The 25,998-nt window shown below is 48.8% G+C and overlaps 1 protein-coding gene across 1 annotated transcript in view; it reads right to left on the reverse strand.

Annotated features, from left to right (window-relative positions):
- Nucleotides 1–1,206: 1,206 nt before the first annotated feature.
- MAP3K12 (mitogen-activated protein kinase kinase kinase 12) overlaps nt 1,207–25,998 on the reverse strand; it is a 122,970-nt gene continuing 98,178 nt past the window's right edge. The window contains exons 8-14 of the mRNA XM_028721558.2: nt 25,317–25,426; nt 22,807–22,923; nt 20,383–20,520; nt 16,441–16,996; nt 12,621–12,691; nt 8,753–9,026; nt 1,207–5,955 (exon numbers count right to left, since the gene is read on the reverse strand). Coding sequence (XP_028577391.2) covers nt 5,857–5,955; nt 8,753–9,026; nt 12,621–12,691; nt 16,441–16,996; nt 20,383–20,520; nt 22,807–22,923; nt 25,317–25,426 — 1,365 coding nt within the window. The 3' untranslated portion in view covers nt 1,207–5,856. The remainder of the gene's footprint in view (nt 5,956–8,752; nt 9,027–12,620; nt 12,692–16,440; nt 16,997–20,382; nt 20,521–22,806; nt 22,924–25,316; nt 25,427–25,998) is intronic.

A 25,998-nucleotide genomic window follows, 5' to 3' on the forward strand; every position in this document is an offset into this window, starting at 1 on the left:
AGCCAGAACAGCAAGAGGGATCACTGTTTTCTCTGCGCAGCGATCCCTCTTTCTGTTCTGGCTTCTGGGATTCAGAATATTTTTCTTCTTGTTTTCCTCCTCCAAAAACATTCTTGTGATCTGGTGCGTCCTATAGAGCGAAAAATACGGTAAATTTCTACTGCCAGGCTTTTGGTCCAGAATTGTCTCCTCTGACAGGGAACCCCTCTCCAAGATGCAAGACAGCGATCTCTCCCTGCTGTGCTACCTGAAGATCTTTTAACTGGAGGTGCCAGTGGTTTGAACTTGTGACCTCCGACATGGGAAGCATGTGCCCTGTTGCTGAAGTATGGCTCTCTACTAATCTGTTCTGGGGCAACTGCAAGCTGTAACGTCTCCATTTGAGGAGGCTGGTTCTCAGTACATTTTTAATCTGTTTCCAACATGGCTCACAAGACCCACAGAGCACAGTAAGGTGTTTTGTTAAGTGTAGCCTCTGGTGGTTAGGCACCCAGTGTGTATCTGCTCAAAAATAAAATAAAAAATGCCACTTTGAAAGACTAGCAACATTACAGATGGTCAGAATGAAACAGCTAAAAGGCCTTAGAATCCTGCAAAACCTGGCTGCATGTTCTAGAACTACCTTTAGAAACACTTTCTCTTATTTTTGGGCCAAAAGTTGGGAGTTCAGAACCATGTGCAGCTGCATCAGATCAAAGGCCTATCAGGTCTATAACTCTTGTCTTCAAAAGGGACCAGTCAGATGTTTCTGGGATATTTGTCCCAGCTACCCTGAGAACACCTGATATGTTGAAACCATGATCTTGAAACAGATGCTCATTTGCTGTGTGAGATGGAACCTAATGCATGTATGGCTCCTCTACCCAATCAGGAACCCCAACTGGTCAGGATTCCTGATTGGTTAGAGCAGCCCTAATGTGCACAGCTGTATGGTCCTTCGTCCCTAATGCCAAATGTGTTTCCAGTGGGGTGCCTGGCCAGTGGATGTGTTCGCATGGGAGGGCATGTTCCCATTAATAATAATAATAATAATAATAATAAATTTTATTTATATCCCCAGCCAACCCTCTGATGTGTTCAGTGAACGCATGTAGGAAATCATATAAACACATGCATTACAAATTTGTAAAGTTTTTTTTTTTATGTAACCAAAACAAATACCTTTAAAATAACCTGCCTTTGTTGCAGTTTAAACCTGAATATATTAAATCTAGAGAATTTTTCTTGCCTTCCAACCCCTAACATTTCAAAATAACATTTTTTGTAGAGCTGCCAAGCACATGCTCTTAACAATCAGAGCTCCATATCTGGAGGGGCAGGCTAGAAAGTGAAGTCTTCAAGCAGATTTGCCAAACTTGAGCATACATGGGAAACCACTGTTAAGATCTTGTGGAGGGAACTGGAATGACTATCTGGGCTCTGCCTTAGAAAGGATCAAACCCTTCCAATTCAGGGAAAATTTAAACACGCTCTGAACTGCATAATTTAGTCTATTTGGGCTAAGGGGGGCAAGAAGCTACGATACACGTGAATTTTCAGAATTGTTGGTTTTTCATGGAGTTTTAATGAGACATTTTACATTTAAGATTACTTTGCCATCGCAAGACTTCAGGATGGGCCAAGCAGTGTATTTAAACAAGATTAGTGTGAACTGGCTGTGCTCTTCTAAATCTTTGTGAGATTTCCCATCGCGCTGTTAGCAGATGCTAGTACAGATCTGCCCCCCCCCCCAATCTCACGCCTTGCTTGAAAGACTGTGACAGGGAGGGCTTCTGGCTGTCCTTACTGCTGGGGAAGTATGTAGGAAGCAGTCTGTCTCCCCCTTTGGCCTTTGGTTGGAGTAACTCTACAGTATTGAACACTGTGAAAACTGCTGCCAGCTGGAGATTGGCTTGCAATGTCCTGTGTGCCTAACTGCAGAGCTGGCAGATTTCATACTCTTCCTACCTGCTGTTGGAGTTAATGGACTTTTTGGCACGATCCCTTTAGTCCATCTGTTCAGATGTCCTATAACTGAGCTCTTGCCTGGAAGACCTGGGGCCTCAAGTTGATGGAAGAAATGGGCTCTGACATCTCAAGGAGGTTGCGCAATGGTTTGTCTTTACCCGCTAGGCAGTGCTGCTTACGTTCCCTGCTCACACCATCTACCGGGGGGGGGGGGACGTGGGTGCTGCCCTGTGGCCTCAAGAGACCCCAGTGGAAACAGTACTGGTTGCATTATCACAGGGGCTGCAAGTTTTAAAGGGATTGACCAATTTTTCGCGGGGAGGTTCCCTCCTCCCTTTTAAAAACCTATTTAAACAAAGCAACAAATATTCAAGCATCTTGAAATCCTTTCTTTGCCCTGTGGGAAAAGCAATAGCTCTAACGATAACTGGAGCCATTTGGAAGCAGAAAGGTGGTGCAAAATTGGGAGAACCTTAAAGTTTCCTTTTTTATTGAAAAGCATGTTGCTATTCCTGTGTGAGGCTGCTGTGCAGCAAACGCACAGAAGATTCAAACATGTAGGTGGGGGCGGGGAGTGTTTGTTGCTCCTAGCTGCCAGTGCCCACTGACTTCAAACTTTTATTGCTCTTTGCAATTCTATGCATCCCTGTGGGCTAAAAAATTCTCTTCAATGGCAATTGGGTTTGAGTGCCAGATTCTGTTTAGCCAACAGAGGAGGTACAGCTGTGCAAAGAACAATATAGTAATACACATATCTCTTCGGCTGGTCTATTTAATAATAATAATAATAATAATAATAATAATAATAATAATAATAATAATAATTTATTTATACCCCACCCATCTGGCTGACTTTCCCCAGCCACTCTGGGCGGCTCCCAATTGAGTGTTAAATATTAAATATTAAAAACCTCCCTAAACAGGGCTGCCTGCCTTCAGATGTCTTTTAAAGATAGGATAGCTGCTTATTTCCTTCACATCTGAAGGGAGGGTGTTCCACAGGGCGGGCGCCACTACCGAGAAGGCCCTCTGCCTGGTTGCCTGTAACCTCACTTCTCTCAATGAGGGAACCGCCAGAAGGCCCTCAGTGCTGGATCTCAGTGTCTGGGCTGAATGATGGGGGTGGAGACGCTCCTTCAGGTCTACTGGGCCGAGGCCGTTTAGGGCTTTAAAGGTCAGCACCAACACTTTGAATTGTGCTCGGAAACGTACTGGGAGCCAATGCAGCTCTCTCAGGACCGGTGTTATGTGGTCCCGGCAGCCACTCCCAGTCACCAGTCTAGCGGCCACATTCTGGATTAATTGCAGTTTCCGGATCACCTTCAAAGGTAACCCCATGTAGAGCGCACTGCAGTAGTCCAAGCGGGAGATAACCAGAGCATGCACCACTCTGGCAAGACAGTCTGCGGGCAGGAAGGGTCTCAGCCTGCGTACCAGATGGAGCTGGTAGACAGCTGCCCTGGACACAGAATTAACCTGCTGAATTAGAGCTGAAGGAGACTGTCCACGTGAGCCTAGCTGAAGAGTGGGCTGCCTTGGTTTGCGCTGTAGCAGATCAGATCCCTAAAGCAAAGCGGGTGTAGCAGTGGCGCATGGGGGCCTTGGATTAGTGGGCAGTGGAAAGAAATTTCCCAGCATGCCACTCTTAGCACCACAGAAGGTGGAGCAGCAGGTATAAGGCAGGGGCTTCTGGAGGCTATATGCTGCCTTACGACATCTCACGTCCCTAGTCCACCTGATTTAGCACCATCAGTGGCAGCACCTCACCTGTAGCGTGCTCAGGTTGTGTTTTGCCACAGGCTGCTGTATTAGGCTTGTGCAGCATCATGCAAAGCCTACTCCTGGTTGCACTGAATTCTCCCCACCAAAAGCTGCTGCATTCCCCCTTAAATAGGAAAAAATGCAGCTGTGGCAGTAAAACCAAGCAAGGAAGGGCAGGCAACCCCTGCCCCCTTGTGGGCAGAAAGGGAATTAGCACCAGGGCAGTGCTGCTGTCAAAACGGGCAGGTCTTTTCAACTGGAGCATGCATTGCGGTTAAAATGCCGGACTTGGTTTGCATTCTGCGTCTGGGGAGGGCTTTCGACGATGGGAGCAAGCGAACCACAGCCAGCCAGCCTCCCCCCAGAAGGAAATCAGATGGCCAGGCAGGGACACCCCCTGTTAACATATCACAAATCAAGCCAGGTATATTTTGCAAGCATTCAGGTGCACTGTTATCTGTTTCGCTGCTGTTCTGGTAAGGACTGTGAGCAAGGATCTGGCAGGAGGCAAAATGCGCACTGGAGGGGGACCCCCCCATATGCAAATAAGCTGGGCAGGGGGTGTCACAAAAGCCACAGCTCATCGTGCTAGTGAGCAGAGGAAGACATTTTTTAGCCAGTTCTGTTTCGTTTCAGGAACTCGTCTCTTTCCCAGTAGTCTCAGCTTAGTTGTCCCCCACCTCCGCCGCCCAGGCTGCTTTGACAAAATGGCAGAGTGTGCGGGGAAATGTGCTGGTCCCAAAATCTGTGGCTGAGAAACCCTGCCTTAGTTTATCTTTTTGCACCAGGAGCGGGTTTCCCCCTCTCTCTTTTTTAAAAAACCCTTTCGCGTCCACCCCTGCTCTAAGCTCTCACACCCTTGGTGTTTTTAACCAAACACAAGTAAACGACAAACATTAAAGGAGAGGGACATATTTCTCCAAACCAGGACCTTCACCTGAGAAACCAAGAGGAAAGGGGATTCTTCCTCGCCGGGGTACGCTCAACAGACTCCCCTTCCCCCCTTTTTAAGCGTTAAAAGGCTTTCGCCAGAATCGAGCGTTGGGATCAGAAATCCCAATTCCTGCCTTGTCCGTCCGTGCGCACGATCTCTCTATCTCTCGCTTCCCTCCCCGCTCCCCCCCCCCCCCGTTACACAGACCCATCTGACAGAGACACGTGTTAAGTGCAAATGTAAACATTTCTCGTTATAAATTAAAAAATAAATAAATTACTTGAAAAGTGCAGTGCATGTTGGTGCCAGCAGGGGAGAAATGGAGCAGGTTTTTCTCCCCATTCCACCATTGGAATGGGCCACATCAAGTGTGTGTGTGTGTGTGTGTGTGTGTGTGTGTGTCTGTGTGTGTGTTTCCGTGTGTGTGTGTACACATATATACAGTATGGGAGGGAGGGAGGAAGGAAGGAAGGACTGTTGGAAGAGAAGAGGGCTTGTTGCGCTCAGGCTTTGGTTGTTACTTTTGGGGAGGGCTATATTGGGGGCAAGGGGAAGGAAAACAACTTATTCCCAAGCTCTGGGTAGGGGGAGGTTTCCGTGCTGACTGCGGCCCAAACATGCATTGAGTCCAGATCAGAAACAGTCTGGCACCTGGAATGTGCCTGGTCCAGCTAAGATGTTTGAGCCTTGCCAGTGCGCCGAGAGCTCCTTGCCGCTTCATTTGGTAGAAGAACGCACCATTCCCCAGCCTGGGTCTTCTCTCTCTGCCCCACGGGCGCATCGCTGACTCCCTGGGCCTGGTTAGAGCTCGTTGGTCCTCTGCTGGGGCCCACAATGTCCAGGACTCTTGAGGCAGCAGAACAGAAGGGATCGACTGCTTTCTGCGTGTATCGAAAGCCTCCCCTGCTTAGTTGCGGAGCCGACGGCTGCAGGGTTTGCGTGTCCGTTTGTTCCACGTCTCCAGCTGCCCCAAGTGGAAACTGCAAGCCCCGGTGGCGGGGAAGGGGCCCTTGACCCCACAACCAGTCCAGAAGAAGGCAGGGACGGGACGGAGGGATGAGGCACACTGGCTCTCCTTCCAGAGATTATGAGATATATAGATTTATATAGAGCTTTTATAGATTATTTATATAAATATCTGGGGAGGTGGTTGTGGTGCAGGGAAGGCCCAGGGGTCTGTACAACCTGGGGGAGGAAAAGCCAAACAGGTGCAATCACAAACTGGGCATGTCCTGGAGTCTCTGCGTCTCCCCGCTGCCTGAATGGTCCAGTTCGGCACTGTCGCAGTCCGAATCCTCGTAGGCAGCAGCGTCCTGGAAGGAGAGGGAGAGTGTGAGGAAATTGGGGCATGTGAAGAAATAATTCCCAATAATATAATAATTTGTTATTTAAACCCAGCCACTCTGGGTGGCTCCCAACAAAATATTAATAACACCAAACATTAAAAAATTCCCTGTACAGGGCCGCCTTCAGATGTCTTCTAAAAGTCAGATACAGTGGTACCTCTGGTTACGAACACTTTAGGTTACGAGCTCCGCTAACCCGGAGGTAGCTGCTCCTTGTTGCAAACTTTGCCCCAGGATGCGAACAAAAATCGTGCGCCAGAGGTGCGGGTGCAGCGGGAGGCCCCATGAGCAAAAGCGTGCCTCAGGATAAGAACGGTTTCAGCTTAAGAACGGCCTCTGGAACAAATTAAGTTCATAACCAGAGGTACCACTGTAGTTGTTTATTTCCTTGGCATCTGATGACAGGCTGTTCCACAGGGCGGGTGCCACTACCAAGAAGGCCCTCTGCCTGGTTCCCTGTAACTTCGCTTCTTGCAGTGAGGGAACCGCCAGAAGGCCCTCGGAGCTGGACCTCAGTGTCCGCTCCTTCAGGTATACTGGACTGAGGCCATTTAGGGCTTTAAGGGTCAGCATCAATGGCATTTCCGTGCGCTGCTCTGGTTCACCAGAAGCGGCTTAGTCATGCTGGCCACATGACCCAGAAGCTGTACGCCGGCTCCCTCGGCCAATAAAGCGAGATGAGCGCCGCAACCAGAGAGTCGGTCACGATTAGACCCAATGGTCAAGGGTCCCTTTACCTTTACCAACACTTTGAATTGTGCTCGGAAACGTACTGGGAGTCAATGTAGGTCTTTCAAGACCGGTGTTACATGGTCTTGGTGACCACTCCCACTCACCAGTCCAGCTGCCGCATTCTGGATTAAGTCACCTTCAAAGGTAGCCCCATGTAGAGCACATTGCAGTCGTCCAAGTGGCAGGATAACTAGAGCATGCACCACTCTGGCGAGACACTCTGCGGGCAGTTAGGGTCTCAGCCTGCATACCAGATAGAGCTGGTAGACAGCCGCCCTGGACACAGAATTGACCTGCACCTGCATGGACAGCTGTGAGTCCAAAATGACTCCCAGGCTGCACACCTGGTCCTTCAGGGGCACAGTTACCCCATTCAGGACCAGGGAATCCTCCACACCCACCCGCCTCCTGTCCCTCCAAAACAGTACTGCCTTGTCAGGATTCAACCTCAATCTGTTTGCCTCTATCCATCCTCCAACTGCCTCCAGGCACTCACACAGGACCTTCAATGCCTTCACTGGTTCTGATTTAAAAGAGAGGTAGAGCTGGGTATCTTCTGCATACTGATAAACACCCAGCATGAGGCCACTTGTGGCCCTGAATTGGGCTGCAAGGAAGCAGCTTTAACCAATGCTCCGCTGTATCAGGCCAGTCCCTCATCTAGTCCAGCATCCTGTTCTTACAGTGGCCAACCAGATGTCTGAGGAAAGAACGCAAGCAGGACATCATTGCAACAACACTCCCCTCAATCTGGCATTTAGAAGCATACCGCCTCTTGACGGTAGAGGCAGAGCATAGCGGTCATGACTAGTAGCCACTTATCCTCCTTGAATGCATTTAATCCTCTTTCAAAATGGCCATTATTGCCCCTTGTGGACATGAGTTCCACAGCTAAACTATGCCCTGAATGAAGAAGTTTTTGTCTGTCTTGAATCTCCCGACATTCAGCTTCACTGGATGTTCCCGAGTTCAAACGTTGCTGTGAGAGAGGGAGAAAACCTTTTTTCTGCCCACTTCCATCATACCAGTGCATACTCTTCATTAAAGCTGGGATGGGGGACCTGGGACCTTCCAGATGCGACTAGACCGCGGCTCCCACCACCCCTAGTGAGCCCAGGGCTGATGTGATTTGCAGCCCAGCAACCTCAACGCGGGTGGCGCTGTGGGTTAGACCACAGAGCCTAGGACTTGCTGATCAGAAGGTCGGCAGTTCGAATCCCTGCCACCGGCTGAGCTCCCATTGCTCAGTCCCTGCTCCTGCCAACCTATCAGTTCAAAAGCACGTCAAAGTGCAAGTAGATAAATAGGTACCACTCCAGCGGGAAGGTAAACGGCGTTTCTGTGCGCTGCTCTGGTTTGCTAGAAGCGGCTTAGTCATGCTGGCCACATGACCCGGAAGCTGTACGCCGGCTCCCTTGGCCAATAAAGCGAGATGAGCGCCACAACCCCAGAGTCGGCCATGACTGGACCTAATGGTCAGGGGTCCCTTTGCCTTTAACCTCGAGAGGGCAGCAGGATCCTTTAAAGCAAATATTCCACACCCAGAAAAATGAAAAAGTTAATCTTGCATTTGATCCACATTTAGGTTCCTTCTGCTAGGCACAGGGAAGGGCAAAGGGTTTGTCAGGGAGAGGGGTTGAACGCTGGCAATCTCACTCGGTTCTCTTTCTGGCTTGGGAATTTCCCCTCCTACGCAGCTTGAAATTTAATAATGTAAAAATAAAATAGTGAGCTAATCCACGCACAATGCTGAATTCTGTCCGCTTCCACGTTTGCTGATGGTGCAGTCTTATGCACGTTAACAACAGACCAGAAGCCACCAAAACCAGATAAGTGCAGGAACAGGCAATGGCCTCCGGGGCTGCAGTTAACCTACATTTTGGGCTTTCCTGCACCAGTGAAAGTGACCTCACAGCCTTCTCAAAGCTCCTGCATTGCCCAGGTTCACCACCAGGGGGAAACCCACAGGCAGAACAAAGTCCCGGCCTCTGAAATGGATGCCAGCACCCTGCCATTCTCGCACTGCACCCACCTCTCCAGGGTTCTGCTCGGCACTGAGCTGGCGTTTGACAAGCTGGATGGCCGCCTCCTTTTCGGACAGCCCGTCCGAGTGCCCCAGGATGTCGTCGTCCGAGCGCTCGGCATCTAGGCGCTCGTCTGTGTTGGTGCTGGCCACATCTGGCGTGCCGCCACTGTGGGATGCTGTGGTGCCCTCGCTGGCAGTGCCCTCCTCGCCGTCCCCATCGGAGAAGTTCTCGGAGCTGAAAGTGGAGAGCGACTGCCGCTTGCTCATTGCCTGAGGCCACCTGGGTCAGGTGAGAGAGAGAGAGAGAAAATATGAAGCCCTCTGGCAACATGGACCCATGATGTGTGGCAATGGGGGTGCCAGGCTAGTCAACCTCACTGGCCTCCAACTCAGCCACCGTGGCCAGGGCCAGATTTAGGTTTGATGAGGCCCTGATCTACTGAAGGTAATGGGGCCCTTTATATGTCCAGCCATCCTTTGTCAACTACAAATTGTCTTTTTGTGTGTGTGTTGAATATAGGGGACACGGGTGGAGCTGTGGGTTAAACCCCAGAGCCTAGGACTTGCCGATCAGAAGGTCGGCGGTTCGAATCCCCGCGATGGGGTGAGCTCCCGTTGCTCGGTCCCTGCTCCTGCCCACCTAGCAGTTTGAAAGCACGTCAAAGTGCAAGTAGATAAATACAGTGGTGCCTCGCAAGACGAAATTAATCCGTTCCGCGAGTCTCTTCATCTTGCGGTTTTTTCGTCTTGCGAAGCACGGCTATTAGCGGCTTAGCGGCTATTAATGACTTAGTGGCTTAGCGGCTTTAAGAAAAAGGAAACAAACTCGCAAGAACTCGCAAGACATTTCGTTTTGCGAAGCAAGCCCATAGGGAAATTCGTCTTGCGGAACGACTCAAAAAACGGAAAACCCTTTCGTCTACCACTGTAGGTACCGCTCTGGCGGGAAGGTAAACAGCGTTTCCGTGTGCTGCTCTGGTTCGCCAGAAGCGGCTTAGTTATGATGGTCACATGACCCAGAAGCTGTATGCTGGCTCCGTCAGCCAATAAAGCGAGATGAGCGCCGCAACCCCAGAGTCGGCCACGACTGGACCTAATGGTCAGGGGTCCCTTTACCTTTACATGCTATACAGTCATACCTCGGGTTACAGACGCTTCAAGTTGCGCGATTTCGGGTTGCACACTGCGCTGAACCTGGAAGTACCAGAACGGGTTACTTCTGGGTGCTTGCACATGTGCAGAAGCGCTAAATTGCGCTTTGTGCATGTGCAGAAGTGCCGAATCGCGACCCGCGCGTGCGCAGACACGGCACTGCAGGTTGCGGACGCTGCGGGTTGTGAACGTGCTTCCCACACAGATCACGTTCGCAACCCGAGAGCGCCCACTGTATGATAATTTATGGACCTAATAGGTATCTCAAGCCATTTGCACATAACAAATAGGAGCCTACACAACACAAAATACTGTTGCTGTATGTAGGTTTTATTTTGTTTTTTATCTTATATTTTGGAAATGTACATCCAGTTTTCTTTCCCTTTAAATTTTTTTGGGGCCCCCAAGAGAGTTGGGCCCGAAGCTATAGCTTGTTTAGCTTATACGTAAATCCGGCACTGACCGTGGCCCATGGTTAGAGATGGGAGCCAGAGTCCCACAAAATGTGGAGGGTACCATGCAGGCTACATACGTGAGCTATGGGATGGCTGCACACATGGAATGTGTGTCTGCATTAAGGAATGGTTTCCTGGTTGTCTAAGCGGTTTGCCCGTTGAACAGACTGCCTTGGAAGGTGCAGGGCATCTGACTTTAAAACAGACTAATGAGTATTATACATAGGTAAAAGAGGATTTCCTCTATTCAACTTTTTTGAGGAAAGGTTATTGTCAGGGGTTCAGGGAGAGAGGCACAGATGAGGGAGGAGACTGAGAGCGAGGGGGAAGAACCCCGGAACGAGGAGGAGGAGGATGACAATGACTTGAGGGTTTCCATGAGTCTTTCAAGTGAATCGGAGGATTCCCAAAAGGGGGCGCCCCTGGTCAGGCCAAGGGGAGCCACAGGGGGGACTCGTCAGGAGCAGGGGAGCAGCAGGGAAACCCCGAGTGGGAGTTGGAGATCGGGGCCGGCTTCCCCGCCGGAACGGAGTGAAGAGGGTGGAGTTCCCAGTGTGACAGACGAAGCAGAGCAGGAAGGAGAAAGGGGAAGGAGATCGGGGCAAGACGTCCTGCCGGAAGGGGCGGAGAGTAGCACAGAGAGTAGTGTAGCTGTCAAGAGGAAGGTCAGAGGTAGCGAACGCGCGCCAAGTTCAAATGTGGAGGCGCACGGAAATGCGGAGAGCCCGGAGGAGGAGCCTGGTCCCAAAGCACGGAGGAGGGGGGAGCAGGCGTCTGGGGACTCAGCGTCAGGGGAAAGCAGGAGGGAAGGAACCCAGGGGGGCAGAAAGACCCTGCGGAAAAGGAAGGACAGGAAGAGGTGGACCAGCAGAAGCCTCTTAAACTGGTGTGGAGGCGGGACTGATTCAGAGGGGACTTCCGCGGTCTAAGCGTAACAGACGTGGGGCTGCGCACCTCGGCTGTGGAACAAACAATGTACTTCAATAAAGACTTTTGTAAATAAAGTGGACTTGGCGTTGGTCTCTTGTGAGCTGGGACCTGAGGCGGCCCTGACAGTTATAATCGTCTATAAAAGTCAGAGCAGAAATTGGTACAGTGGTACCTCATGTTACGTACTTAATCCATTCTGGAGGTCCGTTCGTAACAGGAAACCGCTAGTAACATGAGGTGCGCTTTTGCTAATGGCGCCTCCCACTGCTGGCAACCCGGGGCAAAGGTTGCAACAAGGGGCATCTACTTCCGGGTTAGCGGACCGCGTAGCCCGCAGCGTTTGTAAGGGGGACAGTACGTAACACGAGGTACCACTGTACTTGTTCATGAAATGTGAACGGAGAAGGGATGAGAGGATTTTGAAATGAAAATTGGAAAAGATATTGTACTTGGGACAGCAACGAAGGGAGGAAATGAATCGATTTACAGTGGTACCTCAGTTTTAAAATGTAATCTGTTCTGGAAGACTTCCGAAACGTTCGAAAACCGAAGTATGAATTTCCGGAATCATTTACATCCGGAAAACTCAATATGGAAGCTGCATGGCACGTTCGGCTTTCGAAAAGCTTTCGAAAACCGAAGCAGTTCGTTCTGGGTTTTCGGCGTTCGAAAACCAAAACTTTCGACGTCCAGGACGTTCGAAAACCGAGGTACCGCTGTATTTCAGTCACTGACCAGAGTGCCAGAGGGAGGAAAAAATAAAGAACATATGGAGGTGGAAAGTCAGCTTCTAAATTTGTATTGAATTTGTATTAATTTGTTTTTTAAAAAAGAAGAACGAAGGTGCGGGCCATCCATCAAAGGATTTTCAGCAGATGCTGAATGGCTACTTCACCTATCAAGAACAATTCTCTCCAGCAGCGAACAGGCACTCACAACCGGTGCACAACTGACAAGTGATTTCAGCTGAGGGTTGGGGAAGAATGGCCTTGTGGGCCAAACTCAATCCCTTGACTGACTTGTTATTGCATTGTAGGGGGTTGGACTAGATGACCCTTAGGGTCCCTTCCAACTCCACAACCTTATGATTCTAAGACTGGCTCCTGGGCCAGAGGTTCCCCCACCCCTGAGGTGCACTAATGACACAAAATAAATAAACAACAGATGAGTCCAAAGCCAGTTGTGTGAAGACATTTCCACCTGTCCTGAATCAGCTTCATAGTAATGCCTGATCTATTGTTGCAGAGAGATTGATTCTGTTGTGGGGGGATGAGACTCAGGCCTAACCACCTCCATCTTCCACCAGTCGTACTGGGCTAACCCAGGCAAACACTCACCTTTGCCGAAGAGGGAGCTCGACTTCGCTGTCTACCTCGCCTTCCTCCTCCTCCGAGGAGACCCCGCGCTTCTGAGCCGAGAAGAAGAGAAAAAAAAGGAACTATGTCATGGCTAAAATGAGACTGGAGTAAACAAAACCCACCAACCTCCCAAGATTCTTAAAAAACCATATTCCACCATTTTCAGTGCTATTGCGGCAGCTAGACTGGTGACTGGGAGTGGCCGCCGGGACCACATAACACCGGTCCTGAGAGATCTGCATTGGCTCCCAGTACTTTTCCAAGCACAATTCAAAGTGTTGGAGCTGACCTTTAAAGCCCTAAACGGCCTCGGTCCTGTATACCTGAAGGAGCGTCTCCACCACCATCGTTCAGCCCGGACACTGAGGTCCAGTGCCAAGGGCCTTCTGGCGGTTCCCTCATTGCGAGAAGTGAGGTTACAGGGAACCAGATAGAGGGTCTTCTCAGTAGTGGCGCCCACCCTGTGGAACACCCTCCCTTCAGATGTGAAGGAAATAAGCAGCTATCCTATCTTTAAATGACATCTGAAGGCAGCCCAGTTTAGGGAAGTTTTTAATGTTTAGTGCTGTACTGTTTTTAACATTTGATTGGGAGCCGCCCAGAGTGGCTGGGGAAACTCAGCCAGACGGGCGGGGTATAAATAAATAATAATAATAATAATAATAATTATTGGATTTTGGGGCCATGATCCAAACAGACATGCACGTGGCACTCAGAAACAGATTTTGAATAGCTGGCTGCCAGTGTTTCGAACCTCTCACCTGTGCATAGCTGTCAACGTTTCCCTTTCTTTAAGGGAAATTCCCTTATTCCGAATAGGATTCCTCACAAGAAAAGGGAAAAGTTGACAGCTATGCACCTGTGCTTCACAGCCACAGCTCCAGCTGAGGCAGGGCAATCGCAGGCACACAGCAACTACTTAAATGCGCGACTTCCCAGACAAGTAGATAAAAGATGTGAAAAGTCAACTATGGTGGCCGTATGGATGGAGAAGGGCTGGATTCAGCAAACAACCCTGTTGCCCGAAATGAATCAACAAGCCTTTTTTAGGGGAAAAGCATCCCCTTCTGTTAGGATTTCATTCTCCTGTTGTTTGGATCATGTGATCCTTATTTACAGTCCACAGTGCTGGGACTGTAACGGAAACAGATACAGAACCCTCAAAATAGCCTGACATTTTGTTTCTGCTCTAGTACACCTGCTTGCCTTAAATCAGAGATGCAGACCCCTGTGGTCCTCCAGATTGTTGCTGGACTCTTAAAAGGTTAAGGTAAAGGGACCCCTGACCATTAGGTCCAGTCGTGGCCGACTCTGGGGTTGCGGCGCTCATCTCGCTTTATTGGCCGAGGGAGCCAACGTACAGCTTCCGGGTCATGTGGCCAGCATGACTAAGCCGCTTCTGGCAAACCAGAGCAGTGCACAGAAACGCCGTTTACCTTCCCGCTGGAGCGGTACCTATTTATCTACTTGCACGTGCTTTCGAACTGCTAAGTTGGCAGGAGCAGGGACCGAGCAACGGGAGCTCACCCTGTCGCAGGGATTCGAACCGCCGACCTTCTGATAAGCAAGTCCTAGGCTCTGTGGTTTAACCCACAGCACCATCCTTCCCATCAACTCTGAGCACCCACTATGATGGCCGAGTCTGATGGGAGCCAAATGCATCATCAAAAGAGGGCACTGTGGCGTTTGCCCTCCTAGGTGTGTGACATCATACTGGGTTCCTAAGGAAAGGGTTAACTAATTGTAAAATGACTAACCTATAGGAACCCAGGGGGAAAAGTTAGAGTTAGAGTTGTTAAGAAGTCAGTCTGAAGTCTGGAGTTAGATAAGAGAGAGGGAAGATAATTCTGTGGGTTGGGCTAGTCTGATGTGAGAGAGGGAGAGAATCTGTTAAGAGGAGTCAGTCAGAACAGTTGAGATAATCAGTCAGAAGGTATTAGGAAGGTATAGGCCGGTAAAGAAACTAAGGTTAAGAAACTGACAAGAAAATTATCTGAGAAACCTTGTTAATAAACTTTTTTTTATTAACCTTGTTTATTTATTTATTATTATTTATTTTTATAATTATTAATATATATTATTAATATTATACACACACACACACACACACACACACTCACACAAATTATTTATTTATTTATTTACTTACTTACTTACCTACCTACATACCTTGTTAATAAACTTGTTAATGCTTATAAAATAAACTTGTTTATTTGGTTTAATTTTTACAACTGTCTGGACTCCGTGTGTACCCGAGAGTAACGGGTTGGTGGCAGCGGGGAAGCGATCACAGTGGTGGCACAGGGATCAATAGACCGTCAAATGTCCGGGGACCCTATGTGATCGCCACAGGCACCAATCTGTATAAAAATCTGTGCGTGCTATAGACGAAGAAGCAAATTTGGACATAATTTCAGTGGAATAATATCTCAATGCTGTGGGGGATAATGTGACCTGTGGGCCTGTCCAGATACGGATCCTTGATGGGCAGCTTCAAGCCCCCTATTTGTAGGGTTCTTTATCATTAACACGGACTTGGGATGGGGCAGCCCTTCAAAAAGAGGAGCCTGAAGAGGATGGGGCAGCCCTTCAAAAGAGAGGAGCCCGACTTCTCCATTCAGTTCAGTCCAACAACACCTGGAGGGCCATTTGCACTTGGCATAAACAGCTTGGGTCTGGATCAGGAATAAGCAACCTAAGGCCCGTGGGCTGGATGCGGCCCAATCGCCTTCTCAGTCCAGCCCGCGGACGGTCCGGGAATCAGCGTGTTTTTACAGGAGTAGAATGTGTGCTTTTATTTAAAAGGCATCTCTGGGTTATTTGCGGGGCATAGGAATTCGTTCATTCCCCCCACCCCCATACAGTCCAGCCCACCACATGGTCTGAGGGACGGTGGACCGGCCCACGGCTGACCCCTGGTCTGGATGGTCTCAGGGTCTTTTCCCATGTGAATTTTCGCAAGATTTGAGATGCGCATCTTTCACAAGAAACAAGGCCTGGTTTCCAAGGGCTCCAGGACTCTGGATTTACCCTCCCCTGGGATGTTCATTTGCTCGCTTCATATATATTGTTTTGGAGGCAGGAAAAGACATTTCTCTTTCACTGTGTCGTTGGGAACTTAGCCCTTTCTGCTGCTCTCCTCTCATACATGTTCAGAAACCAGGGGTTGTCAACCTGGTCCCTACCGCCCGCTAGTGGGCGTTTCAGGATTCTAGGTGGGCAGTAGAGGGTTCTATGGCACAAGCTGAATCCTCCTTCCATTGAAAACTGGTGGGTGGTAAGGAAATTTTACCATCAAGAAAGATGCATTAGTGGGCGGCAGGTATAAAAAGGTTGACTACCCCTGAGAAAGAAGAATGAAACAGAAGAGGGAGGGGAGGGGAGAGGAGAGGGAGAGAGATAGAGAGATAGAGAGAAAGAGAGAGAGAGAGAGAGAGAGAGAGAGAGAAAGAAAGAAAGAAAGAGAAGAAGGAAGGAAGGAAGGAAGGAAGGAAGGAAGGAAGGAAGGAAGGAAGGAAGGAAGGAAGGAAGGAAAAGAAAGAAAGAAGAGAAGGGGGAGGAGAGAAGGAAGGAAGGAAGGAAGGGCGCAAACTTAAATATTGGGCGGGGGGGTAAGCCCCACCCTGCAGAATTGATCACAAAATGCAGTGCATGCACACCATTTGAATGGAAATGCCCACCAATTTTGGGAGGGTCCTGGCCCCCTCACACGTTTTATTGGGGGAAGGGGCGAAGAGACCTCAGCCCTAGGAATTGGCTCCTATGGAAGGAAGGAAGAGTGCCCCCTGCCCGGCCCTACCTGACTCCGGGTGACGGCTGCCCGATACAACATGGCCGCTGGCGTGAGGTGCTGGGATTGCGGGGCGGCCGCTGCCCGGCTGCCCCTGCCCTGCTCCCGCTGGGCTTCCTCTCCCGGCTGCAGCCTGGCCTTCCCTGGGGGGCCCACGGCTCCTTGTCGTGAAGAGGGTGACTCGGGGCTGCTGGAGCAGGGGACGGAGGCCGTGTCTTCGCTGGGCGTCTCGCTGCAGGGCTGCTCGGCTGGCGGGGATTCGGGGCCGGCCGCCCCCTTGCGGCCTTCGGCTCCCAGGGTGGTGGAGATGAGGTCGGGGCTGGAAGACGACATCTTGCGCAGCAGGAGGTTGTGCTGGAGCCCCCTGAGGGCCGCGCAGGGCTCTAGGCGCTTGGCTCCTCCCGGGTCGGCCAGCTCCCCACAGCTGCCTCGGGTGCTGACCTTGCGGTAACGTGACTTTGCTCGGCGACTGCGCCCGGGGGATGGGGGCCCTTTCTGGCACACGGGGATGGCCAGCTGGGGCAGGGTGGGGTCCATGATCACCTCCGTCTTCAGAATGTCAGGCCTGTGGAAGAGAACAATTGTGGCATAATAATAATAATAATAATAATAATAATAATAATAATAATAATAATAGATTTATACCCCGCCCCAGCCACTCCCCAGCCACTCTGGGCGGCTTCCAATCATGTTTAAAAACAGTACAGCATTAAATATTAAAAACTTCCCTAAACAGGGCTGCCTTCAGATGTCTTTTAAAGATAGGAGAGCTGCTTATTTCCTTCACATCTGAAGGGAGGGCGTTCCACAGGGCGGGAGCCACTACCAAGAAGACCCTCTGTCTGGTTCCCTGTAACCTCACTTCTCGCAATGAGGGAACCGCCAGAAGGCCCTTGGCGCTGGATCTCAGTGTCCGGGCTGAATGATGGGGGTGGAGACGCTCCTTCAGGTATACTGGGCCGAGGCCGTTTAGGGCTTTAAAGGTCAGCACCAACACTTTGAATTGTGCTCGGAAATGTACTGGGAGCCAATGTAGGTCTTTCAGTACTGGTGTTATATGGTCTCAGCGGCCGCTCCCAGTCACCAGTCTAGCTGCTGCATTCTGGATTAATTGCAGTTTCTGGGTCACCTTCAAAGGTAGCCCCATGTAGAGTGCATTGCAGTAGTCCAAGCGGGAGATAACCAGAGCATGCAGCACTCTGGCGAGACAGTCCGCAGGCAGGTAGGGTCTCAGCCTGCGTACCAGATGGAGCTGTTGGATCACAGTTGTTTCAGTTTGACCTTTTACAGCAGCAATGGGGAACCTTGGCTTCGGGAGTTCAATTCTCCAGCCCTCTCTGTCTGACCCTCAGGGTTCTCTGCAGGCCATACCCCATGCTGGCCCTTCTTTGTGTCTCCCTTGGACTCTGATCATGCTGTCTTGCCTGAATGGAGGATGGTTTGTGTGTTTGTGTGCATAATAACTTACCTCAAGGACCATCTCTCCCCATACAAACTGACCTGGACCCTGAGATCACCATCTGCGGCCCTTTATTGTGTGCCTCCTCCATGTGAGGTCCAGAGGGTGGTGAGGCCTTTTCTGTGGTGGCTCTCAGTTTGTGGAATGCTCTCCCCAGGGTGGCTCGCCTGGGAGCTTCGTTGCATATACAGTGGTGCCTCGCAAGACGAAATTAATCCGTTCCACGAGTCTCTTCGTCTTGCGGTTTTTTCGTCTTGCGAAGCACGGCTATTAGCGGCTTAGCGGCTTTTAGCGGCTTAACGGCTTAGCGGCTATTAGCGGCTTAGTGGTTTTAAGAAAAAGGAAACCAACTCGCAAGAACTCGCAAGACGTTTCGTCTTGCGAAGCAAGCCCATAGGGAAATTCGTCTTGCGGAACGACTCAAAAAACGGAAAACCCTTTCGTCTAGCGAGTTTTTCGTCTTGCGAGGCATTCGTCTTGCGGGGCACCACTGTACAGTGGAACGTTGGCCGTCGAACATCTCTGTTGACGCATGTTTCGGCTTTCGACGCCGAAAGCCTAGAAGTAACCACTTCGGTTTTCAAACAATTTTCAGAAGCCGAACGTTTTGAGTTTCCCTATTATATTGAGTTTCCCTATTATATTGAGGCTTCCGCTGTCAGTATTTGAACGTTGTGGAAGTCCAACTGTCTCCCGGAACGGATTATGTTCAAAAACCGAGGTTTCACTGTATTTAGATGCCAGGCGAAAACATTCCTCTTCAACCAGGCCTTTGGCTGATTAATATTCTACAACATTTGAAATGTGTCTGTGGGAAGGGGGGGGGGGTTATTGTTTTGCTGTTTTGTTTTACTTATTTTTATGTTTTTATCCGTTTTATACTCTGCGAACTGAAGGGTGAGCTATAAATCTAATGCCCAACAATGGCATGTGGCCCCAGAAAGTTGCGTGGAAGGGAATCAGGCCTTTGGGGTGGAAAAATTGTTCCTCACACTGTCAGCATCCCCTGTTGGGTCTTGTTTTGCTGTTCCTGGGTTGCTTTATTGATTTTCATGCTCTTTTACTGTCACTGATGTCATATTCCTCTAATTATTATTACTGATTTTATATGCTACCTTTCCTTTCGGGAAGGAAGACCATTTGCAAGCAAATAAAAGCCAGCAACAAAGGAACAAATAGAAAACCGATTATAAAAATATATAGCTACTCCTAATTAGAATACATAGTGAAACAGTTTCATCAAAACATCTGTAATTTTAAGCTGTATTTTAAGCCGTATTTTAATTAACTGTTTATTTGTTGTTGTTGTTTTTTTCTATTACGTTTTATTGTAATTTATATTTGGTGTTAGCCGCCCTGAGCCTGGCCCTGGCCATGGAGGGCGGGGTATAAATAAAAATTTATTATTATTAATAATAGTAATAATAATTAAGATCTATAATAAACAAGCCCATGAACCAGCATAATTGTTAAAACAGTTAAAAGAAGAATTAAAGCAGGAGGTTCAAGTCAGGAGATCAGGAGAATGCTTGCTAAACAGGTGTGTCTTCAAGAACCGGCGGAATGCCAATACTGATGAGGCCTCTCACATTTCACATTTCCACAATGGAGCCACTAGAGAAAAAGCCTGCCAAGCCAATAGTTATCAGCTTGTAGCAAAATAACCAGTTCCATTTGTTGAGCTTAATGCATTGAAGCCATGCTTCCTGGTCACTGGAAATTATTTCCTGCCTTCATTTGAGTTTTGAGATTCCACCAAATACTGACCATAAAATTGCTGTGCTTGTTTGGAAATCATAAGGGCTATAAACTTGGTTTTATTTTTGGCAAACAACAAAAAGCAAGGACTTTCAGGTTCCTAGATTCTTCACCAGATGCCAGTCACATTTCGAGATCTGTGTATTGCATGCAACTGACATTGTAAAAAGCCCTTTGCATCAGGGCTTATTTTGAGGCCCTGCATTTTAGGAGGTTGTGTTGGAAAACCTTAAACACCATTAAGTGTACCCTATTCAAACATATGTATGTGTACAGATATGTAGATGAAGAGACAAATTCTGTGCCCAGGAGAGCAAAATCCTGCACCCAGAAAAGCTGAATTCTGCAAGCTGAATAAATTATGCAAACTAAGCAAATATGTCTAATTTATTCTTCATTTTAAAAAATACTATGCATAATGTACGGGCATGTGAAGGATGCCAGGAGCTATGCAACACAACCACAGCAAAGCTTATTAAGCCATTCCTCTGACTTCTGGGATTCGACAAGGCATTGCCTGCATGGTTTCAAATGCATCTCTGTAACGATGAGGGCTAGAAGCCTGCTTGTTTTAAAGAAAAAAAGGAAGGAAGCTGAGATTCTTAGGGAGCTGAGTTGTGAACGGTACTCTACATCTGCACTCCCACAAAATCATGCCACACAACACTGAAAGAGACAGAGACTCTTCATCAATCCCTCTCTCCTTTGCAGGCCTTTTCCTGGCCACTCCTCACCTTTTGCTGTGCGGAGAGAGTTTCTGAGGCACGTTCCTCTTCTTGATTAGCTTTTCCATGGTGTTGCCATGCAGGAGGCTGCGTGAAGGGTGGTGCTTAAAGAGCCCAGGGTACTTCTTCTCCAGGGCTTGCTCCCGCCTACGGATGGAGATGGAAAAAACTGAGAACGTATGAGGACGGACTACGCAGACACCTGACCGCTGGGTGGAATGGATCCTTTGGGGGGCAGGAAGGCAAGCTACAAATATTGTAAATGGTTGTGCAATCAAAATATATTAACTACAGCAAACAACGATGCCCCAACTAAACACACATGCATACACATATGTTATCCAAGTTTACAGGGAGGTTGTTACAGGGTTCCCTGGGACACAGGAAAATAGGAAGTTGCCTTGTACCCAGTCTGACCAATGGTCCATGTATCTCAGAATTGTCTACTGAGGTTGAATCATGACAAGACAGAAATACTGTTTCTGGGGGATGAGGCGGGTGGGTGTGGAGGACACTCTGGTCCTGAATGGGGTAACTGTGTCCCTGAAGGACCAGGTGTGCAGCCTGGGAGTCATTTTGGACTCACCACTGTCCATGGAGGTGCAGGTCAATTCTGTGTCCAGGGCAGCTGTTTATCAGCTCCATCTGATACACAGGCTGAGACCCTACCCGCCTGCGGACTGTCTCGCCAGAGTGGTGCATGCTCTGGTTATCTCCCAATTGGACGACTGCAATGCGCTCTACCTTTGAAGCTGACCCGGAAACTACAACTAATCCAGAATCCGGCAGCTAGACTGGTGACTGGGAGCGGACGTCAAGACCATATAACACCAGTCTTAAAAGACCTACATTGGCTCCCAGTACATTTCCGAGCACAATTCAAAGTGTTGGTGCTGACCTTTAAAGCCCTAAATGGCCTTGGTCCAGTATACCTGAAGGTGCATCTCCACCCACATCATTCTGCCCGGACACTGAAGTCCAGCGCCGAGGGCCTTCTGGCAATTGCCTCAGTGCAGGAAGCGAAGTTACAGGGAACCAGGCAGAGGGCCTTCTTGGTAGTGGCACCCGCCCCGTGGAACACCCTCCCATCAGATGTTAAGGAAATAAACAACTACAGAATTTTAGAAGACATCTGAAGGCAGCCCTGTTTAGGGAAGCTTTTAATGTTTAATAGATTATTGTATTTTAGTGTTCTGTTGGAAGCCGCCCAGAGTGGCTGGGGAAGCCCAGCCAGATGGGTGGGGTATAAATAATAAGTTGTTATTATTATTATTATTATTATTATTATTATTATTATTATTATTATTCAGTTGGGATCTGCCCAGAGCGGCTGGGGAAACCCGGCCAGATGGGTGGGGTATAAATAATAAATTTTTATAATTATAATTATTATTGTTACAGGGTTCCCTGGGACACAGGGAAACAACGAGCTGCCTTGTATCCAGTCTGACCAATGGTCCATGTGCCTCTTTTTTTTTAAAAAAATAATTTTTATTAACAGACCAATCGCATCAAATCACATAAATTCCAAATTACAAAGCCGAATTTTAAATTTTTTGTTGGGGGTACGCATATTTCAAGTTCCAAAAGGGATCCAATCATCTTATTGCTGCTGCTTTAATGTCCACAAATCTGTCCAAATAATGTTCACAATTCTATCCAATCCTTTCTTGTTGTTCTCCAGATCTCTTCTTGTTATTTTCATATATTTTTCCTTTCTCTTTGTGACCTCTGATAGTCTCCACAAGCGGGTTGAAACAAATTGTAATCCTGTCCATGTGTCTCAGTATTGTCTACAATGACTGGCAGGGGCTCTCCAGGGTTCCAGACACGGGTCTCTCCTGGTTCTACCTGGAAATGCCAGGAACCAAACCTGGGACATCTGGATGTAGGGTAGATGCCCTAGCCATTGAGCTACGGCCCTTCTCAACTGGGTTTGCCCTGGCTCGCACCTCATCCCTCTTCCTGTATAGCCTCAAATGATGCTGTGGGAATCATTGGGCTTATGGGGGGAAAACCTGCCATGCTTCTCAGAATCACAGATTGGATATTGCTGCCGTCCTTCCTTGTCCAAGCTCTCTGGCATAGCACGCCAGAAAAAGCTTGCCACCTAGAGGTCAGGAGCAGCCAGAGGCATCAGGATCCTTCCCCGGTTTCTTTAGGGAACGGCTGCAGCTCAGTGGACTTTGGACTTTGTGTCCAATAGGACTAGGAGAGAGATCTCTGTCGGGAAACCTGGACAAAAAATTGGCCCGGTAAAAACCAGTTGCAACGCCTAGCACCCCTTGCAGTGGGATCCACCAGATGTTTCTGGGACTGCAGCTCCCATCATCCATTGGGCCCTGCTGGCTGGGGCTGATGGGAGTTGGAGTCCAACACCACCCAGCAGGCCCCAGGTTTCCCTGCCCTGTTTTTGAGTTTCTGCCTTCTCACCTGAGCAGTTCCTTCTCCTTCAGCTCCAGCTGTAGCATGAGGGAGTTGAGCTCCATGTACAGGTTGTTGGCTCGCTCCAGCTTGCGCTCGTAATGCTCCCGGATGTCCAAAGCATGCCTGGGGAGGGAGAGGAAAGCAGCTGTCAGGCATCCTATACGAACAGGACTCGGGAGCCGTGTCTGAGCTCTGCGGCCAATGGGCTGCTTTTCAGAATTGGCAGCAGTGGAGAATCTGCGACCAGAAAGAAGAGGAACACCAAGAAGATTGGAAGAAATCTAAAGACTATTTGAATAAATATTGTAATATTAAAGATATGTAACCACTTGAAAGAAACAATTAGGCCTAGGATTAAAATGGAACTAAATTTATAAATAAGAAAATGTACGATAAGGAAAGCTATGTAATATGATTAGGGCTGTGATATGGTCTTTTGAAACACTGATATTGGAAACTGCTACATATAATTACTAAGAAATTCGGATGGAAGAGATTCGAGGAAGTCAAATACTATGTTTATGAAGATGGATGGTACTTAATTTTAATTAATTAAGTGGTAATATGTAGTATGTATCTTTCTTCTTTTTTCTCTTTTTCTCCAATTTTTTGTTTGTCTTTATTATTGTTAATCTCTTCTTTTTTATTATGTTTATCTACTGAAAATAATAAATATTATTTGAAAAAAAGGGGGGGGGGGAAGAATTGGCAGCAGTGTCCCCAATGGCGAGGGGCACTGTCTCACTATTGCTGTCTGCTACGGGAGTGGATATACATGTGAAGAATAATAGTTTAATTCACACAAAATGGAAAATGTGTATGTATTAAAAGTAAAGGGACCCCTGACCATTAGGTCCAGTCGTAACCGACTCTGGGGTTGCAGCGCTCATCTTGATTTATTGGCCAAGGGAGCCGGTGTACAGCTTCCGGGTCATGTGGCCAGCATGACTAAGCCGCTTCTGGCGAACCAGAGCAGCGCACGGAAACGCCGTTTACCTTCCCGCCAGAGTGGTACCTATTTATCTACTTGCACTGACGTGCTTTCGAACTGCTAGGTTGGCAGGAGCAGGGACCGAGCAATGGGAGCTCACCCTGTCGCGGGGATTCAAACTGCTGACCTTCTGATTGGCAAGTCCTAGGTTCTGTGGTTTAACCCACAGCGCCACCCACGTCCCTGTGTATGTATTAAGGAAGATTTAAAATGGAAAATGGATAAATGTGTGTTGCTAAAATAGGGGTTTTTCCACAAGAGTTTTTCTAAAGGACTCTGAGTTCTTGCAGAGGTAATGATGAACTGTTCTCTGGTAGCTATCATGTGAGGGTTGTAACCTGGGATCATGTGAGGAGGGAGCAGCTTCCAGACTTTGCCTCCCAAACTCAATGGAATGAAGATGCAACGTGGGTTGTCTCTCTGAACGCTACAGGGAAACCAATGCAAGTAAATGGCTTTCCTGAAGGGAGAGCAAACAGACTGGAGGCTGGAAAGCAGGCTGGAGAGAAAGAGAGACCTTTGTTTATATGTCAGTTGGATTATTTCAAGGGACGCGGGTGGCGCTGTGGGTTAAACCACAGAGCCTAGGACTTGCCGATCAGAAGGTTGGCGGTTTGAATCCCCGCGACGGGGTGAGCTCCCGTTGCTCGGTCCCTGCTCCTGCCAACCTAGCAGTTCGAAAACACATCAAAGTGCAAGTAGATAAATATGTACCGCTCCGGCGGGAAGGTAAACGGCGTTTCCGTGTGCTGCTCTGGTTCGCCAGAAGCGGCTTAGTCATGCTGGCCACATGACCCAGAAGCTGTATGCCGGCTCCCTCGGCCAGTAAAGCGAGATGAGCGCCGCAACCCCAGAATCGGTCACAACTGGACCTAATGGTCAGGGGTCCTTTTACCTTTACCTTTGGATTATTTCATATTTTGTAAGATGTCAAGCCTGTGCTGGGCAGCATAAAATAATGTATGGATATTTTTGATGCTTTAATTCTGTTTTGAAGAAAGTCCTGCCAGTAAAAGTGTGAATCGCCTGGGCGGTGTTTCCTTTCCAAAGGAGTCCGTTCATATGCTTCCAGTCGCTTCAAACTGCTCAATATTTAATATCTGCAACAACATAGAATATGCGCCACACTATTTATAAGCACCTGCTCCTAACAGGGGCAGTTGGGGCTCGTCAGCCTGGGAAGGTAGCTCATCTAGGAGAAGGAAAAGTCTGATCCTAAACCTCCACTGCTTTGCAGGAGAAGAAAAGGCTAAGACGTAAACCCTACAAAAATCTGGAGTGGAGCCCTAAGGCAGTTGAATGGCGCCTTGTTCACCTTCTTCCAGCAACTCCTGCAGCCCAGCTGGTGCCCAATGTTTTGCTGTTTTCCTTTGGACCACATCAGTGAGGCCCAGGCCCACCCCCAGAGGCACACTCCATTGTCTCTTGAGACAGATGCCGCCGCTGCCACTGCCACCAAGCTCTTGACAACAAGGAGGGAACCTTTTCAACCGTATCATTCCTTCTCCTATATCCATCACCTTACCTGAGCTCTTCTCGTCGCCGGTGGATCAGCTCCTCCTCCAAGCGGTGCAGACATGTCCCCTCTGACTTGATCTTTTCAAAATGTAGCTTCACTTCCTCCCTCCATTCAGCCTGTGGGGGGGGGGGGGAGAAGAGACATAGATAAGCATCTCTCCTGGATTCTGAACATACACAGCTGAAACTGATGGAAAACAAGAAGCGACACGGCTTTGGTCTTCTGGCAGAGTTCAAATGCCTGAACAAGGAAGCACTGTACTGTGTCCATGGGCAGAAGATAGGAACATGCATGCAACCCCCACCCCAATGCCCCCCCCCCACATGCCACTGGTTTCAGACGCATTGGTGAGGAGGGCTGCAATGCGTTTGTGTTGGTGCTATGTCGATTGACAGTCCTAGAATGTATTGTTTGAGATAATAGTGCCTCACTAGGTCTACTCTATGCAACCTTAATACAGTGGTGCCTCGCAAGACGAAAAGAATCCGTTCCGCGATTCTCTTCGTCTAGCGGTTTTTTCGTCTTGCGAAGCAAGCCCATTGACAGCTTAGCGGATTAGCGTTACAGCGGTCTAGCAGCTTTCAGCGATCAGCTGTTAAGCGGCTTATCAGCGGAACAGCTGATAAGCGGCTTGGCGGCTTAGGAAAAGGGGGGGGAAAGCGGAAAAAACCCGCGGGGACTCGCAAGA

Source organism: Podarcis muralis, chromosome 2 (assembly GCF_964188315.1).
Source record: "Podarcis muralis chromosome 2, rPodMur119.hap1.1, whole genome shotgun sequence".
Classification (NCBI taxonomy): domain Eukaryota; kingdom Metazoa; phylum Chordata; class Lepidosauria; order Squamata; family Lacertidae; genus Podarcis; species Podarcis muralis.